The sequence below is a fragment of the Notolepis coatsorum genome, assembly GCF_963971535.1.
Source record: "Notolepis coatsorum genome assembly, chromosome: 10".
Lineage (NCBI taxonomy): Eukaryota > Metazoa > Chordata > Actinopteri > Aulopiformes > Paralepididae > Notolepis > Notolepis coatsorum.
In genome coordinates, this window is record NC_140174.1 from 111,102,002 (window position 1) to 111,121,773 (window position 19,772).

A 19,772-nucleotide genomic window follows, 5' to 3' on the forward strand; every position below is an offset into this window, starting at 1 on the left:
AAGAGAGATAGAGGGGGAGGAGACATCTCTTTTTATACTCGCCACCTGGTGGTATCATGAGTGGCTCCGCCTAGAGCGCCCTCTAGTGGAAACAGTTATATATGCAGTTAGACAGTTACTAACAATCCTACATAGAACCTCTAACTTTAACAAAAAAAATTCAGTAACGGATTAAAGTTTATGAAAAAAGAAGGGCGCCTTCATTTATTTTATGTCAGAATGAATGTTGATGGTCTGGTCCTTTAAGCTCCATCAGCTCCTAACTGCATATTTCACATTGATCGGAAATTGATTATTAAGTTTGATACATACCTGCACATATCCCTTACCTACTCTTACTAGTTATGCTGCTGGCCAGTATGACTTACTACCATAGTGTCTTTATACCTGTATCACTGTACATATTAATACTACAACTCTGTACATACATCTGAATAACACTAGTACTCAGTAGTACTCATTTATATATTTTATACCCAGTTTAATCACCTGTACATTGTATATTACTATTGCACTTTACTGTTACATTTGCACTCTGGTTAGAAGCCAAACTTATTTTCGTTGTACTGCACATGTGCTGCATGATGACAATACATTTGAATGTAATGTAATGTAATTGAATCTAATTCAATTAAGTTTGATTGTTTGATTAAGCGTTATTCCTTTGCACATTTCTAGACTAAATTAAAACACCAGTCCTCTTGCTCAACCCCCCCCCCCCCACCCCTCAGGACACTGACCTTTTGTGACCTCGGTTGACCCCTGACCTTTGTCCTAGACTTGGCTTTTCCCCTAGAGTTTCCTCTCAGCGCGTCACCGCCATAGATATATATAGAACACTAGATAGCTTGCCCGCGCTGCCGGCCAATGGAGAGCGACGTCACTGAACCGCCGCCATCTTGCGCAGGTCAGCCTTTAGTGAGAGTGAGTGAGCTGCACAGACAAAAATACTCATAACTCGCTTTTATAACTACATCTTTGATGTTTATAGCAAACCAACCGTTTGTAAATCCGTCAATATTTCAGCGAGTTATGAGTATTTTTGTCTGTGCAGCTCACTCACTCTCACTCAAGGCTGACCTGCGCAAGATGGCGGTGGTTCAGTGACGCTGGTGACTCCGCCTTAAGCTATCTAGTGTTCTATCGATATCTATGGTCACCGCCCTCAGTACCTGATAGACACAAGCTTTCAAATATAGACGCATGGCGACAAAGTCTCTCGTGTTGACATCAGAGTGTTCTGGCATTCCCCCCATCAGAAGTTATGTTAATCAAAGGTTAAAGGTCGTCTCTCGCTGCCAGGAGCTTCTCCACGCTATGTTTAGTACCAGTGTGTTAGGAACCCTTTAGTACAAGAGTCCAGGAGCTTTTCCACATGCTGTGTTTAGTGCCAGTGTGTTAGGAACCCTTTAGTACAGGAGTCCAGGAGATTTTGCACTCTGGTTGGATGCCAAACTTCTTTTCGTTGTACTGTACTTGTGCTGTATGATGACAATACATTTGAATCAAATCTAATCTAATCTAATCTAATCTAATCTAATCTAATATAATATAATCTAATCTAATCTAATCTAATCTAATCTAATCTAATATAATATAATATTATAATATAACATAGTATCCATAGCAACAGTAACTTTCTGTTAAAGCACCAGCAGGTGGCAGTGTTTCTACAGAACTCCAGTTTTCCACTTTAGGATTTTGAAAAGCTTGGCAATTCATTTCTCTACCCATTGGAAAAATATGGAAACTGTTCAGTCCCGATACACCTATAAGTATGATTTCTTGAATTATTATTATTATTATTATTATTATTATTATTATTATTATTATTATTATTATTATTATTATTATTATTATTATTATTATTATTATTATTATTGTTTTGAACTTTATTCATAGCACTTTTCAAAACAAAACCACTTATTTTTAACCCTTATTTAACCAGCTATGTTGACTTAGAATGTGTTGTAATTGACAGCTGGGGCACACACACACACACACACACACACACACACACACACACACACACACACACACACACACACACAGACACACACACACACACACACACACACACACACACACACACACACACACACACACACACACACACACACACACACACACACACACACACACACACACACACACACACACACACACACACACACCATTTGGTGGGCAGCTTGCATTCAAAGCCTCTTCACTATGGTTGTCAATGACCACATGACATTGTCAATCAGTCACAATGACATGTGTATTGACAGGTATTTGGAGAACAGAAGACTTTTATTTTTATTTTTATTTTTTTAATAGCTCTACATTCTGACAGCCATCACTGATACAGAATGTCTGGTCAGTAACATGGGTCTCTCAGTCCCCCCCCCGCTCTGCAGTAAACAGCCATCACTGATACAGAGTGTCTGGTCAGTAACATGGGTCTCTCAGTCCCTCCTGCTCTGCAGTAAACAGCCATCACTGATACAGAGTGTCTGGTCAGTAACATGGGTCTCTCAGTCCCTCCTGCTCTGCAGTAAACAGCCATCACTGATACAGAGTGTCTGGTCAGTAACATGGGTCTCTCAGTCCCCCCCCGCTCTGCAGTAAACAGCCATCACTGATACAGAGTGTCTGGTCAGTAACATGGGTCTCCCAGTCCTTCCACTCTGCAGTAAACAGACATCACTGATACAGAGTGTCTGGTCAGTAACATGGGTCTCCCAGTCCTTCAACTCTGCAGTAAACAGACATCACTGATACAGAGTGTCTGGTCAGTAACATGGGTCTCTCAGTCCCCCCCCCACTCTGCAGTAAACAGCCATCACTGATACAGAGTGTCTGGTAGGTAACATGGGTCTCCCAGACCCTCCGCTCTGCAGTAAACAGCCATCACTGATACAGAGTGTCTGGTCAGTAACATGGGTCTCCCAGTCCCTCCTGCTCTGCAGTAAACAGCCATCACTGATACAGAGTGTCTGGTCAGTAACATGGGTCTCCCAGTCCCTCCTGCTCTGCAGTAAACAGCCATCACTGATACAGAGTGTCTGGTTTTGATTGATTGATTGAAAACTTTATTAACAGATTACAGAATGGGTACAATACAGTACAGCTCAATACACACAATTGTTAAGGGGATGCAGACCAGAGAGAGACATTCCCCCATTTTCAATTCATCATAGTCAGTAACATGGGTCTCTCAGTCCCTCCACTCTGCAGTAAACATAAAATACATTTCCTGTATTTTAAACATAAAATACACTTCCCGAGCAGGAGGGACTGAGAGACCCATGTTACTGACCAGACACTCTGTATCAGTGATGGCTGTCAGAATGTAGAGCTATTTAAAATTAAAATAAAAGTACCACTTACAGAAGCTTTAGCCTCAGCAGTGAAAGGGTAGGACGTGTTTACAGTGGCCAACAGGTCTGTCAGATTTATTACCAGCAGGTAAACAAAACCAAGTCTTCTGTTCTCCAAATACCTGTCAATACACATGTCATTGTGACTGATTGACAATGTCATGTGGTCTGAAAAGAGAATCACAGCACAGACAGAGAAAGAGAGAGAGAGAGAGAGATAGAGAGAGAGGAGAGAGATAGAAGGAGAGAGAGATATATAGATAGAAGGAGTGAGATCAAGTCAAGTCAAGTCAAGTCAAGAGTTTTATTTGTCACGGCATACAAGTATACAGCCTGCAACGATTGTCCATAATACAATAATAATAATATAATAAGTATCCAATAGGATGAGAACGACATTTGTGCAATAATACAAGTAATCAAAGTAGGGCATATCGGTATATGTACATGCGTTTTTACAAGAGCATGGTAAGACATGCTAGGTCTTGTGATAGTGCAATACACTGTTAGCTACTGTTAGAGATAGATAGAAGGAGAGAGAGGGGGGAGAGAAGAAGAGAGAGAAGGAGCGAGAGAGAGAAGGAGCGAGAGAGAGAATGAGAGAGAAAGATAGATAGAGAGAGAAGGAGAGAGGAAGAGAGAGAGAGGGTGGGGGAGAGAGACAGAAGAGAGAGAGAGAATGAATGAATGAAAAGTTTATTTTTGAACATGTATTCTCCATATTCCTCCAAACAAATCACAATATCAACCTCCGTCATACATAACAATCATAATGAAAAAGAAATTAAGCAACAAGTCAAGAGCAATGTAGTTAGTTTGTTGACATGTTCAAAAAAGGAGTAGAGAGCTCTGCATCTTCTGGCCGCCTCAGATCTACTCCTATCCAAGCTCCCGGAGGGTCATCAAAGAGAATATATATATTATAAAATGTTATAATCACCTAAAAGAAAGTGACCCAGACACAATCCATAACAAAGCCCTCACCTACAGAGAGACCCTAGAGAGATGCCCGCTCAGCCAGTTGGTCCTGGGACTCTGCTCACAAACACAAGCAGAGCCACCAGACAGAAACCACACTGGACTGATGGATTGATTGATTGATTGATTGATTGAAAACTTTATTAACAGATTGCAGAATGGGTACAGTACAGTACAGCTCAATACATACAATTATTAAGGGGATGCAGACCAGAGAAATACTTTTGTCTCGTTTACATCAGGGTCCCCCATTTTCAATTCATCATGACATACACGACATACAGATAGACAGTACTGCTACATCTATACATTTATGACATACCAGATTTGCAAATACAGTACTGTTTGTGATACAAAAAGAGTCCAGAAAAGAGACTATATATTTGACGTAGAAACTGTACATTGGAGGAGGTTGGGGTTGGGTGGGTGGGGGGGACTGTACATTGGAGGTGGTTGGGTGGGTGGGGTGGGGGGGGGGGGACACTGTACAACTGTACAAGCAAAACTGTACATTGGAATATTGACAAAACCATATTTCATCATTTACTGTACATTGGAGGGGGTTGGGTTGGGACATTTACAGGGGCCAGTTTCGAATTGCAGTCTCCCGTAGGTGTTCTTTGAGAGTGGTTTTGAAAGTGGGTAGTGATTCACATTCTTTTACAGCTTTGGGTAGGGCGTTCCACATTGATGTGGCATAATTGCGAAACGTGTTTAGTCCCTTGTTTGAGCCGAATCTGGACTAAACCAAATGATAAGAAAATGATCTGACACATTGGAAAGAATCAACCCAAAACCAGAGACAATTGGAATGCTATTTGGCCCTAAACAGAGAGTACACAGTGGCAGAATACCTGAGCACTGTGACTGATCCAAAACTAAGGAGATCCTTGACAAGGTACAGACTCAGCGAGCACAGCCTAAATGGCTTTTTTTTGTTGACCTGGCTCCCAAGAGAAGACAGAATATGCACTCACTGTACACAAGACGAGGTGGAAACCGAGCTACACTTCCTGACAACCTGCCCACTATACCAAGACATCAGAGACATATACTTCCCACGAATTGCATACACCCAAAGAGACTTTGAAAACATGGCAAATAACTCAAAACTCCCATACCTACTGGGAGAAATACAACAATGTGCAAACACAGCAGCAAGATGTGTGAGCTGCTGTGTCAATCACACATATTCCTGCATATTCCTCCATATATGTACTGTACTATACTGTACTCTGTTTGATTGTTTTGCTTTGTTTAGTTTGTTTTAACACTGGCTTTGGCAATGTAAACGTATGTTTCCCATGTCAATAAAGCCCATTTGAATTTAATTTAATTTAATTTAATTTAATTGAGAAAGAGAAAGAGAGAGAGAGAGAGAGAGAGAGAGAGAGAGAGAGAGAGAGAGAGAGGAAGAGACAGAGAGAGAGAGAGAAAGAGAGGCAGTAGGGTAGAGAAATTACTAGAAGAGGTTGAGGGAGAGAAAGATGCGTGGCGGGTGGGGGAGGGGGCGGGACATGTGTCCTCCTGTCCTCCTCCTGGATCCAGCAGCTGTCCAACGTCACTGTGTGGCTGACTGCTGACTGACAGCCCCAACTGAGGGTTAAAAATACCCCCAGTGGTCTGGCCTGTACCAGCTGAGGAAGGGGGGCGGGGAGTTGAAATGCTCGCTAGTTAACTTGATCATTTAAAAAAATATATAATTTTTTTTTTAAATCAATTGTGGTAACCATTTCAAAAGTGGGAGTCCAACAATATGAAAGGAGCCACAGGATTCAACCAGATGTTCACACAATTCAAAGAGTCACCAAACACTGTCACCCGGACCTCCCCTCTCTCTCGCTTGGTGGAGGTGGAGGGGTGTCAGGGGCTATTTTAACAGGCTGGGCGTGGAATGTTCCAGTTGTTGTGTGGGGCACAGATTGGCTGAGGAGTTCCTTCACTGTATCTAGTCTCTCTCTCGCTGCTCTCACTCTCTTCTTTCACGTTTTGGCCTGAGGACGGTCCGGTGTCCTGTCTCTCTCTCTCTCTCTCTCTCTCTCCCTCTCTCTCTCTCTCTCTCTCTACCGGCTGCCATGGAGAACGTAGAAATGTTCGACTCACCTGGGAAGGGGCGGGGTCTGAAAGCCACCAAGGAGCTCTGGGCCGGGGACGTGATCTTCGCCGAGCCCAGCCTGTCAGCGGTCGTGTTCGACAGGTAACTGTATTAAAACAGCATAGGCCTTCTGTCACACATCTCCTTTTTTTTCTTTTTTTTAATGAATTTCTAAAGACTTTGTGCGACTACTGTGTTTTTGACGTCATCTCGTGTGTTTTGGGTAGATTTGTGGTGGATTTCATATGGCCCTGGGTTCATAAACCCACCCTAAATGATAAGATAAGACATTTGGGGGCGTCATAGCAGCATGGGGAAGGGGAGGTACAGGTATGGGCAGGGTAATAGTAGAGAGGCAGAGATATAAGCAATACAATTATATCTGAATATGAAAATATGAGAAGAATAAATAGTGTAAACAATATAATTAACTCTGAATATAGAAAATATGAGACAAATAAACAATGTAAACAAAGGTGAGAGTCTGTATATAAAAAGATTGTCAAAATGTTTCAATTCAAGTTAACCAAGATAATAAAAAAGAATTACTTTTGAGTTACTTGTCTAGTTAGTTGAACTTTTTCATCCATATGCAGGCTACAGTGCAGAGCAGGCTACATGTATAACTACTACATGTCCACAATGCTTTGTCTTGGCATGTGATCTGGTGATCTGGTGATCATGTAATCTCAGGGGATCAACCTTTCAGCCATTGTTCTTGATAGGTCGTCAGTCACCCGCCGCTGTTGAGTAAAAAGTCACTCACATTTTTTTAATTTTTTTTTACTACCAGTCTTTTTGACATGTGGGTTCCAAGTCATTCCTGCCTTGATGCAAAAAACAACAACAAGGTGACCTTCTTGTTTCACAATCTTTATTACTGAATTCGTTTTCTTTAGTTTATCTCCTGAAGGAAGTCACCATTGACTAACATTCCACACTAACATACCACTGGTTTTCTGAAAGGTTTTTTACCATGTGATGTAATATCTGAGCAACACTTCCTCCTCTTCCTTTTTACACACACACACACACACACACACACACACACACACACACACACACACACACACACACACACACACACACACACACACACACACACACACACACACACACACACACACACGGCACGCTTCTGTACAATAGAGCAGCGGTTCTCAACAGGGGTGCCGCGGCACCCTAGGGTGCATCAGAGAGCTGCCAGGGGTGCCTTGAGATTAATTTTTTTTTTATATATATATTTTTTTTTACTTATTTTTGGATTACAGAAAATTATCACTAAAGTGCTATCTGTTGCAGCTGCACTGTTTTCCATGAAAATACCATATTGGGATAAGTTTGACCATTTCTCAAAATCTGAAAATCATTATTTAATAAAACACAGAAAAGGATCACCAAGTTACTCTGGATAAAAAAAAACTTTACAGACAACATTGAGACAAAGCTTCCTGACACATCTCCATCCGAACTCTTGGAAGAACTCATTGAAATCTCATCTGATACCACCTGGAGAGCTAGTTTCAGAGTGTGGTGCTGAGTACCAAGTATCTCATGATGCAGCAGTTAAGGTGTTGATAGCATTCAGCACCACATATCTGTGTGAAGCTGGCTTTTCATCCATGCTCTGAAAACAAAATATAGGGCCAAGTTGAGCCTTGAGGATGACATGCGTGTTGCCTTGTCAAAGATCTCCCCACGTATTGACCGTATTATTAGCCAGCAGCAGCAGACCTCGCATTGAGCTAGAAATGTCCACTGAGTGAACGAGTGCTTATTTTCTGTATTTATTTATATTTTTTGAGAAATGGTAACTTGGTGATCCTTTTCTGTAAAATGGTCACACTTATCCAAATATGCTATTTTTATGGAGAACAGTGCAGCTGAAACAGATAGCACTTTAGTGATCCTTTTCTGTATTTAAAAAAAAAATACATGATTTTCAGTTTTTGAGAAATGGTCACACTTATCCAAATATGACATTTTTATGGAAAAGAGTGCAGCTGCAACAGATAGCACTTTAGTGATACTTTTCTGTAATTTTATTTAAAGAAATATGCTATTTGATTTACTACCACAAGCAGTGTAATGTCAACAGTACTAAGCCATTTAGACCTGAAACATCTGTTAATAATGCATTATATAGCCTGCATATACACACACATGTGTTTCCCGGTTTCTTAAATAAACATTATTTTGAAAGCAAGCACCTTTGTCATCATTGTAGCAAAAAAGACAGGACCGGAAAAGTTTTTATCGTATGTAGGGGTGCCCTGGAATATTTTATTGAACACAGGGGTGTCTTGGCAGCAGAAAGGTTGAGAACCCCTGCAATAGCGTATATTACCCATTAAATGATACATAAGTTGTATAATACTTTGTATACTTTAGTATATTTTCCATGTAAAAAGGTAAATGTATTAAATTGAAATCACCTAAGTTGTACTTAACATGTGCTTAAATGTATTGAAATGATAAATGTTTGGTTACTTTTGCTTACACTTTTAATACGTTTACTAAGGTACTTCGATTAAACACTCATATGAATTACTATCATACTAAACATGTACCTTGAATTAGTAGATGAAAACATATCTTGGTTTATTTATCAAAAGCCTTTGATACAGTTGATCACTACTTACTTCTAAAGAAACGATCTAACATTGGGTTGGATGATAATGCCTGTGTCTGGTTTCAGGATTATCTATCTTCTAGGCGGCAGTGTGTGAAGTTAGGTCAAGCACAATCTGAATTCTTGGCCATGACTAAAGGTGTGCCACAAGGTTCAGTTTTGGGTCCTGTCCTTTTTACAATTTATATGAATGATATTGTTTCTTCTTTGTATGGATGTCATGCCCATTTGTATGCTGATGACACAATTGTGTACTGTATTGCTGACTCTGTACAGTTGGCCATTGAGAAATTGCAACTTTCCTTTTATGCTCTACACTCTACAGGATGCCCTTGCTAGTCTTAAATTGGTTCTTAATGCTAGAAAATAGTTTTCCTGTACAGAAACAGATCCAATTTTCCTCTATTTAGTAGAAAAATAATAGTTGAATCAGTCTTCTTATCAGTTTTGGATTATGGTGATGAAATTTATAGGCATGCTGCGGCATCACCTCTTAAACCTCTGGATTCTGCATATCACTCAGCTCTTAGGTTTATTACTGGTGACCATTGTGTCCTGTATGACAGGGTGGGTTGGCCTTCTCTTACAGAAAGGCGCAACAAACACTGGTATTTATTTATTTATTTATTTTTAAAGCCCTTATTGGTAAACAACCTGTTTATATCTCTTCACTGTTAGATTGGAATATTGGAACCTATTCAACTCGATCGAATGACTGGATGGTTCTTAGGGTTCCTCAAGTTTGTTCTGATCTAGGGAAGTCAGCTTTTTCCTTTGATGCCTCTAACTCATGGAATGCCCTTCAACTCTCTCTGAAATTGGAGGTTCTCCCTTCTCTTGGTATGTTTAAACGTATATGATTTCAGACCATTGTGTGACTACCTGTAACTGTTTTAGCTGATATTTTTTTTATTATTTTAAAGGTTTTAAAAATGTTTGTGGCTGGGTGGCGCAGCGGACATTGCGCTCGTCACCAACGCAAGAGACACAGAGTTTGACTCCGGCTGTCGGTGTTGCCTCCGGCTTGGGCCAGTCGTCATACTAACTCAATTGGCAGAGTTAGCGGGTGGAAGTCGATGGGTGGTAGTCTGGACGTTGTGGACAGCGACTCCTACAGGTCGGAATCTGCACAGCAGAGACAGGAAATGGTGGGGGTAGTGTGAGCCTCCCACACGTTACACCTCGCCAATGAGAGTCCGCGCTGGCAGGTGAAAAGATGTGACAGGCTGCCTCCTCGTGTATTGGAGGGGACACGTGATGCAAGGCTTCTATCGTTCCTACAACCGGCCAGTGGGGGGCATATGCGAGCAACGTTCAAGACAGGGGAGGGGAGAATTGGCACTGTGTGTAATTGGGATGGGAGAAAAATAGAAAAAGAGGAGAAAAAGTCGATACAATTTTTTTTTTTTTTTATTTTTACTCTGGTGTTTAATTTTCTGTGAATATTGTTTGTATCATGTACTGTTTACATTTTGTACAATCGTCGTTTCTGTAAATGAGGGAAACCTCAGAAGCTTACGATTTTAAGTAAAGGTTGAAATGAAATATATAAGAGGTACTGAAAATACATTGCAAATACACTCTCATAAAGGGGTAGAAACACTTTAGTCAATATACAAAAAAAAAAATTTCAGTATGGAAAAATGTAATATAGTAATGTTTGACTTGGGATAGCTATCTCCTTCTGTTATCATACCAACACCTGGAATGTCCTCCAACTGACTCTGAAGCTGAAGGTTCTTCCTTCTCTTGCTGCCTTTAAAAGTATGATCTCCGACCACTGTGTGTCGACTTGTAACCGCCTTACCTGATTGTTTATTCTCGTTTGTTGTGCCTATGTATGAAATTGTAATCTGTTGTAATCTGTAGTTGTACGTTATAATACTGAAGGGTGGGTAGCCTACCATTTCATGACTTTTACCACGCTAATGATAATGATACAGAGTAGAGGCTGAAAGTATAACGTCTTGCTTTACTGTGGTGAACGCAGCACAACTCAGGCATGAGCAGTGGAACCCTGAGCACGGAAACAGCTCAATACACTTTCTCTGCCAGAGACGCCTAAACTCGTCTTTCCCCGCCATGCTAATTCTGCCAATGACGCCATAACACGTCATTGAGATCAATATTTCAAAAATCTGTGATCGCAATCATATTTCTCCCCCGGAGACTTGAGATCTACTGTTGATCCCCTCTCAACTCTCCAACGTTTCAAGAGCGCCATCTGGTGGCCGATCCGTTACCAATAACTCGATAAACAACATGATTTGGACGTATATACTATTATACAACCTGGAGATGGATCACATATTATTTCAACATCCCATAATAGGAATATTTCTGCTCCACGCTCATCGCCCAACGCTATGAGGAAGCTACGGTGAGTTTTAGCGTTTTTTTTTAACGTGTTCGATACTAACTGCTCTAATGATCATATCACCCACACTAGATGAATCATCTAACGTTGGCCACGGAATTATAAACGACCCCCCCCCCATCCGGTCAACATCAGATGATAAGTAGTAACTTCTAGAAGCACGTCCATTTGACATTTTTTATCTCGCGCAGATCGCTATCAAACTGTATTTGATCATCAATATAATGCATTTAGGGCTATAAATCACGTTCTGGAGAAAGCTGCAGAAAACGATAAAAACATACTTATACTTTAGACCGTATTTTAGTATGAATATGTGAATAAAAAAGTATAACGTTCCTACGTCCTGAACGATAGATAATTGACGTTGAATGGGCCATAGTAATGTCAATTTAGCAATACAATTTAAAAAGTTATAGCCCTGCAAAGAAGGGGAACTTCTCCATAGACAAATAGAGCCGGCAGAGAGGCGTATAATGATGTATGCCTGGTGAATTAATAGAGCACAGAGTGCTTATTCAAACCCACTACATCTCCCCTTTACAGCCATGTCCTGTCCTGTCCTGCCAGCCATGCCCATTGCCCAATGTCCTGTCTGTCTGTCTGTCTGTCTGTCTGTCTGTCTGTCTGTCTGTCTGTCTGTCTGTCTGTCTGTCTGTCTGTCTGTCTGTCTGTCTGTCTGTCTGTCCGTCCTGTCCTGTCCTGTCCTGTCCTGCCAGCCATGTCCAATGTCTACTAGTTCCATGTTGTTTTGGGCCAAAACCAGGCCTTTTCTTGCACGCAGTACAAAGATGATGTTTTTGCCCAACTCGAAAATTGCCTATTTGTGCACATTGCGGTCCCTAAACAGTGTTGGAATGACATACACTGGGCCTCATGGAACCTGAGAAAGAGACCTGGCTCGTCCAGGAGATTCATCGTTCACATGTCTGACAATAAGTCAAGTTTTAGGAAGGACTGCTCACCATTCAATCGTTGAAATGGCTCTTTTTGCAGGAATCTGCAGATTGATACCAAATCAGAGTATAAACGTTCGTTCTTCAAGGTCTTGAGGTCAAGCAGACTCAGCAACCTATTATACAATCATCCCTCTCTTAATGGGTCCCATGTGACACCGGGAGGAGTAGTGACACCCTCAGCAGCATCTGAACAAACAGACAAACAGACGAAGGTGTCTCCTCTCCTCTTCCTTTAGCCTCACAGGGACCGTGTGCCACTGCTGTTTCCGGCGTCAGCAGAAGCTGCAGCGCTGCGGTGTGTGTAAGTTCGCCCACTACTGCGACCGCACCTGCCAGCGTGCGGGATGGGCGGAGCACAAGACGGAGTGCGGAGCCATCAAGACCTTCGGCTGCAGCAAGCCACCCAACGAGAGCATCCGGTAAGGAGAGCTGTGCTTTATTCATAATAATAATAACTTAATTTGTATAGCACCATTCATACAGATTGCAGCTCAAAGTGCTTTACACAAGTCAGTCAGAAGATCCTTAAGAACTTCTACTCATGCACAATAGAGAGCATCCTGACTGGCAATATCACCTCCTGGTTTGGGAATAGCACCGCACAAGACCGCAGCAGACTACAGAGAGTGGCCCGTTAAGCCGAACGCACAATTGGAGGGGGGCTTCCCACTCTCCAGAACATTTACAACAAGCGGTGCATGGGTAAGGCTAAGAGAATGATCAAAGACTCCAGCCACCCAAACAACTGCCTCTTTGAACTGCTGCGGTCAGGCAAGCGATACCGGAGTCTCATGGCAAGCACAGAAAGACTCAGAAGAAGCTTCTATCCCCAGGCCATCAGGTTGCTCAACGAACAATAACACTATGCAACAACCATCAAAAGCACTCACAGCACACACATCCACACGCACACACTCACTTTAAACAAACAACTCACTGCAGCACCCACTCTACACACTTTAGAACACCTAAACACACTTTATATTTATTGGCAAAGAATTTGCACTACAACCCATACCTCAGTACACCTTACTGTAAATTGTACCTAAATTGTACCTCATCCCATTTCTGCTTTGCACGATATAGTATATTGTAATTAGTATATTGTATAGTATATTGTATGGTAACTCAGTTACTTCTTCTCTGCATTGAACATTGTACATATGTACATACTTAACACTTGTGTCTACGTACGTGACTTCTATTTTATACTTGCTATACTTATTTTATTTTATACTTATCCTTTTGTCTAGCACAGTCTCTGGAGCGTAACAGAAAGAAGCATTTTGTATAAAAGTATTCTGTACTTCTGTATGACAACTAATAAAGAAACTTGAGAACTAAAAACGAAACAAAAGGATAATAATAAAAAAATAAATGTCCCCAAGGGGATCAATAAAGGAATATTGTATCTTATCTTAAATAATAATAATAATAATAATAATAATAATAATAATAATAATAATAATAATAATAATAATAATAATAATAATAATAATAATAATAGCAAAATTGTACAGTAAACAATAAGAAAAAAAATTAAATAACAGAAAAATGAAATAACAAATAAAATGATAAAAACGATAATAAGATATTTAAGTAAAAATAATAGAAATAAAGAAAAATAAGACAATAAAATAAAGATGAATGAATGAATGATAATGCATTTAAAAGCTAGTTTAAAAAGGTATGTTTTGAGTAGTTTTTCAAATGTAATTAAGATAATTATTATTACATTATCAGTATTATGGGGGTAGTATTGTAATGGTAGACGCTTTTATAGCTAATTCATTATAGCCCTAACCTCATACAGTACATATCCCAAAAATGGCAAACTGTCTTCTACGAATGATATATTGAGTTATTGACTTAAAGAGTTGGAATGCATGACGTCACATTGCAGGAAGTATTAAGTATTAAAGGTGCTATAGATAAAAAAAAATTTATGAGTAATAATTAAAAAAAAAAGATAATATCTCCACTCAGAGCTTTTAGAAAAGTGTGGATTAAAAGTATTGAGATAAAGATAAAATAATTGATAATTTAAAATATGTTTGCGGGTTAAAAAATAATGTTGTTTACATGTTGGTGCATGTGTCCCCTCCCTACTTCCCATTTCCCCACGTGGAATGCACCTGATTGGATAAATTACATGCTGGTGCTCTAGTGCGACATCTAGTGGTTATCTATACCTTTAAGTATGATTTCTTTAGCCTAAAAAATACCAAAACCTACAGTGCATTTCTTCTACTCTCAAGACTCTCTCCTACCCTTAGGAGCTCTCAACCAGGAAGCCATAATGTTCCCATTACTTGCTAAAATCATTCAATACGGCTCACAAACACATATTTCAAGTTTTAAATATCGTAATGTTTTAAAACAGGGGTATTGCAGTTATTACAAAATGTACTCCAAAGTGCAACAAGATCTATTGATCTATCAATGTACAGTAAACAGAACAACATGCTCTATTGATCTATAGATGTACAGTAGTAAACAGAACGTTAGGTTATGACTATAACCAAGTTCTGTTAGTTAGGGGCGATGCTTGGCATCGCTACTGCACTATCTCGCGTACGTGCACGCGTACTGAATAAACCACAAATGTACCTCTAATACCAGTATTAGTCTGACCACACCCCTCATCAGCTTACCTTCATAAGCAGGTGTGTGGTCACCTGCTCTCCTCCTTCCCAAGCTTTCACCACAAGGTGAGGACAAGGGCTGCAGCGGCCGTCCGATGCCAAGCATCGCCCCTAACTAACAGAACTTGGTTATAGTCATAACCTAACGTTCTGTATCGTTAGTGGCTTAGCTTGGCATCGCTACTGCACAAGGGAGGCCAAGCGGAGCCACTTGGCTGACAAATACACCCCGCTGACAGCCCCCCAAAACCATCAGAACAGGGAGGGCCGAGCCCCCCCGACCCCCCCTAATGGAGGGTAGCCCCCCTATTAGGGACGTCACGGGAGGGCGACGGACCCGACCGTGCGAAGAGGCACTCAAGCAACTCAACGCACAGGGTGAGCAGACCGTGGCTCGACCCCACGACTACACACACGCACAACCCGCATGCCACCCGGGAACGAACGGAGGAACAACCTCGTTACTGCCCCCAGAATCACGGGGTCAAGGGCAAACCCAACCCCGTGGCAAGGCCGTAGCAGCGGAGCACGAAGGAAGACCCAGACCCACCAAAAGGACTGGACTCCCTAGAATGGGGGCCCGGAGAAGTCCATGATGCCAGCATCAAGACCCCACCAGGTGGGCACGTAGTGCCCCGCCCCCCACATCGCCAGCGTATTCGGACAAAGGCCCCTCAGTTACTGCACCTGGTATTCCCAGGCGGAACCAACCAGGCCAGAACCTGCCCAGCTTCCGAGATCGGACGAGATCGGGCGTGTTCAGGTCGGTATGGCCGTAAGCCGAGCGGGCCCCGTCCCCCCAATAGCACACCGCCTGGCACACTGACCCTGCAGAATAGGCAGTCAGCATGGCCGTAAGCACACAAAAAGGTTAACCAACGGAAGCAGGCAGCGCACCGGGGAAAAACCAGGCAACAGGCTGTTAACCCTAGCCTGGAGACTGCGGACGAGACAGGCGCCAGAGGGGACAGCTGAACACAGCCGCCCCGGCGGAAGGAGCGTAAGCTGGCGGTGTTGCATGACCAAGCCTCCATTTAACAACCCCCACCCAGAGGGGTCGAGGCAGAGAAGGCTGACACGATTGGCAGACGTCATGAACGTGCAGGGGCACCCTCAAACGGTGAACCCGGGAGTTGACACTGCTCCAACACACCAGGGAATCAACCACCTCGGTGTTACCCAATGCGGTGGTTGTTCCTATAACCCCTCAAGAAAAAACTCCAAAAACACACCTGCGGGTATACACCGGCTATACCGCAGTACAAGTGTTTCAGTTTCCAAAAAGGGTTAACCCAGGCCTACGGGTCGCAAACATCACTTCGGACCGGGCCTGGCGGTACGGGAAGCACAGGGTCACCAGAGGAGGTCAAAAAACCACCCCCACAGGCCCCTCTTCGCCATGCGTGAGAGAGGAGCGAAAAATAATGGAGAACCAGCCCCTAAGCACACCGTACCTGGTATTCCCCGGCGGTCTCCCAACCAAGTACTAACCAGGACCAACCTGTGTAGCGGCCGAGATCCGACGAGATCGAGCGCGTACAGAATGGCATGGCTGTAAGCCATGACGACAGTGCTGAGTAAAAACATACCCAACCAGGGTCTCCATAGCGCTTAACCCTGTGACACCCAGACCGACCTGGCATTTTTCCCCCTGAAAAAAGCCCAAGTCCCTCAGGGTACCAGAACAGCAGATCTGCATCCCCGGCGGACAACGGGTTCAACTGATCTGGACCAGCGTGACCAGAACCAGTCCCGTGCCCTAACCACGCCGACATGCCTACTCCAGGAGAAGGGCAGATATGCGTGTTGATCTTAACATGAAAAGAAGGCGCCACCCAGACGTTCGGACGAACCGCGCCTGGTGGCCCACCCCAAGGGCGTGAGACCCCACTACATATGTTCAGATCCATCCCGTCATCATCCCCCAGACATGAACGAGAATCCGTCGACAACCCACCCAGGTCATGGGATGTGGTCGCCGGAAGAGGAAAAACCCCCATCTCAGTTGCTTTATAAAAACGCTGTTTCAACCACAAGCAACCAAGGCGTGCCAGTCAATCGCCTGTTTACAGCGAGCTAGCACTATACGTGCGTCGGGACACACCCCCATCAATGAACAGGCTATTTAGACCTGTCATTGAATCCCCAAGGCGCCCAGGGGAACGACAAGAGGGGTGTGACACTCCCTAACTCCAACACTTCTGGAATAGAAAGAAGGAAGCATCAACAGTATGTATCCCAGTCTACACAGCCGGGGTAAAAAATGTTCACATTTTTACATCCCACCACCCTCCCATAGGAAAGAGACGGGGATCCCCAGAGAGACTTCCCACGCGAGCTGTACAGATTGAAAAGAATATATTGCACCTTGAGCCATGTAAAAAACTGGTTTTAGGGCCTCCGGGGAAGAGGCACCGAACCCATACACACTCAATAAACGAATTGAATCGAATATACATACAATAGAAAAGGACCCTTCTAGAGGGTCCACTCACTTTGACAATCTGAGGAGGAAGGCTCTGTACTCTGATGGAGGCTTCCTCACATGGAAGAAGGAGTCCGAACTCACAGAAGGCCTGAGTAGGCGCTTGGTGAGGAGGAGCCCTGACCACCCCCCCTGAAAACAGATCCATCACATGGACCTGAACAGCACACGGAAGTCCTACCAACAGAGACGCGCACGGTGACGTACTCTATGGCGGGGGAATTCCTGCGGTGCACACGCCCAATATACCAGGCCGTGGGACCAGGAACTCCCTGCCCCCCCCCCCCCCCCCCCCCCCGTAACGTGCCGAACCGCCACGTGACGGGAACCTTGAAGGACAGGGGGTGTACCCCTGACCGACAGAACAATAGGGAGAGGAAAGGTTACCAGTTCACCCCTTTACGACCCCACACCCATGATACGACGTAACGACAAAAAGAGAATATGACACAGTCATAGTCAGCTCTATGAAGCGTTTCACAGCTCCACACAGCGCACGAGCTAACCTGCTATCTGATTTTTACTAAGGAAAAACACAGAATAGAGAGGGCTCTAAGAACCCCGGTCCAACATACACATGTGCTTCTGTGGCCAGTACAACCCAGTTGTAGGTCACATGACACACACAACCCATCATCACCTACAAAAAATGGCAAAAACACTCAACAGAGGAACGCCGTTTTTTTCACAATGAGAGAATACATCATTCTTGATTAGTATCGACCACAGGCCTTGCTAAGCACACATGACAGCAACCAAACCAATTTCCCTTTAGGAAATAAGTTTCTCCAGCAGATTTAGCACAACCTCAGCAATCAAGCTGAGAGTTACATCGTATCCCTACCACACAAAAGACACAATTAATGCACAACATGTCTGATAGGAGGTGATAAAGTCCCCAGGGAACCGGGGGGGGAAACACAATCCTCCTATTTTACCCTCAATACGGCCAGTTAAAACAGGAAAACCTGTTAATGTGTGAACTCACTGTTCATTGTCATTACAGTCTGAGAAAGAACATTCTTTTACTCACTCGTCACCAAGCATAGCTTCATAGGTTAGTTGCCTTAGTAGTGAGTACACGGTACACATAAACACCATGATGTTTCTCACACAACAACCAGATCAATACATCACGATCTGCACGGAGAAGCTAACTGCCAGTGACAAAAACAGCTCACACACAACCCGCAACGTACCCCAAATGCATTGCAACAACACACGTTTTGGGAAAAAACACCGTTATTCACAATACATTTAGCAAGGTAAAACCAGAAGACGTGTTATGAGGTCTGGCCAACCCCGTACCTACCCGGAACGCAGATCAGTGAAGTGCAGTCACAAGACACCGTAGAACACAGCCGTCCTGTGTTGTTCGATCCGGGCAGCGTCGCCGCTCCACCAGTCGCTACAGTCCTCTTTGTTGACGCAATCCCCGTCTAGGCTCAGGCAGGGTCGACGAACATCCCCTGTCAAGGATGACGTCGTGGTCAAGAGTGTAAAACATGTTAAAATCAAAGCACGTTCAACAGAATAGCATCAAGCTAACGGCTGCTCCAACCGTTCGGGTGCTATCGCTTCCGCTCGCGAGACGCCGATCTAACGACGCACGCGATCAGGAGCGAGCTCCCGGCGGCGCGCGAGAAGCCAAGCTACCCCGCGCCAGGCCACCGACCGGCTAACCGTAAGCTATGAACATGTAAACAATGACATAACACTCACCCAGACAGGCCGCCGTTCTGAACCCTCCTCACTTTTTAAGAGAAAAGAGAAAACAAGACGTCAACACCGCTTCACAACGGTGACATTACCACGTCCGGCGGAATCAGCACAGTACCAACTGGCCTGTATAGCTGACTTTGAACATGAATCTGCCGCTATCGCACATTACATGCACATATCCCCTCGTGAAGGAATACTCTCATTTGGATATGAAAGATGGGGTCTTAACACGGTGACAGAGAGAATCCACTCGTCCAGAACACACAGGGATCACCAGTGTCAATGGTCGCGGCCCACTAGTTAAAACTATAATGGTCGCCAGACCAAGGCCTTCTGTCGCCTAGACGGCTAAACAAAGGACCCTAGCCTGGGGCCGGTTTCCATAAACTTTGTCAAGTAGCCCCCATAGCACTAACAGACAAGTGGAGCCCGCCAGCAAACACTACTCACCCAACCTGGAACGCACCGCTCCTCACAACAGCGGCATGTCCGACAGTTCAGCTGTGGCCTGACAGGT

At 43.5% G+C, this 19,772-nt stretch overlaps 1 protein-coding gene across 2 annotated transcripts in view; it reads left to right on the forward strand.

The window, feature by feature from the left end:
- Window positions 1-6,414: 6,414 nt before the first annotated feature.
- Window positions 6,415-19,772, forward strand: part of smyd1b (SET and MYND domain containing 1b) — a 44,629-nt gene continuing 31,271 nt past the window's right edge. For both annotated transcript variants that reach the window (XM_084322836.1, XM_084322837.1), the window contains exons 1-2: window positions 6,415-6,537; window positions 12,640-12,822. In XM_084322836.1, coding sequence (XP_084178962.1) covers window positions 6,416-6,537; window positions 12,640-12,822 — 305 coding nt within the window. In that variant the 5' untranslated portion in view covers window position 6,415. The remainder of the gene's footprint in view (window positions 6,538-12,639; window positions 12,823-19,772) is intronic.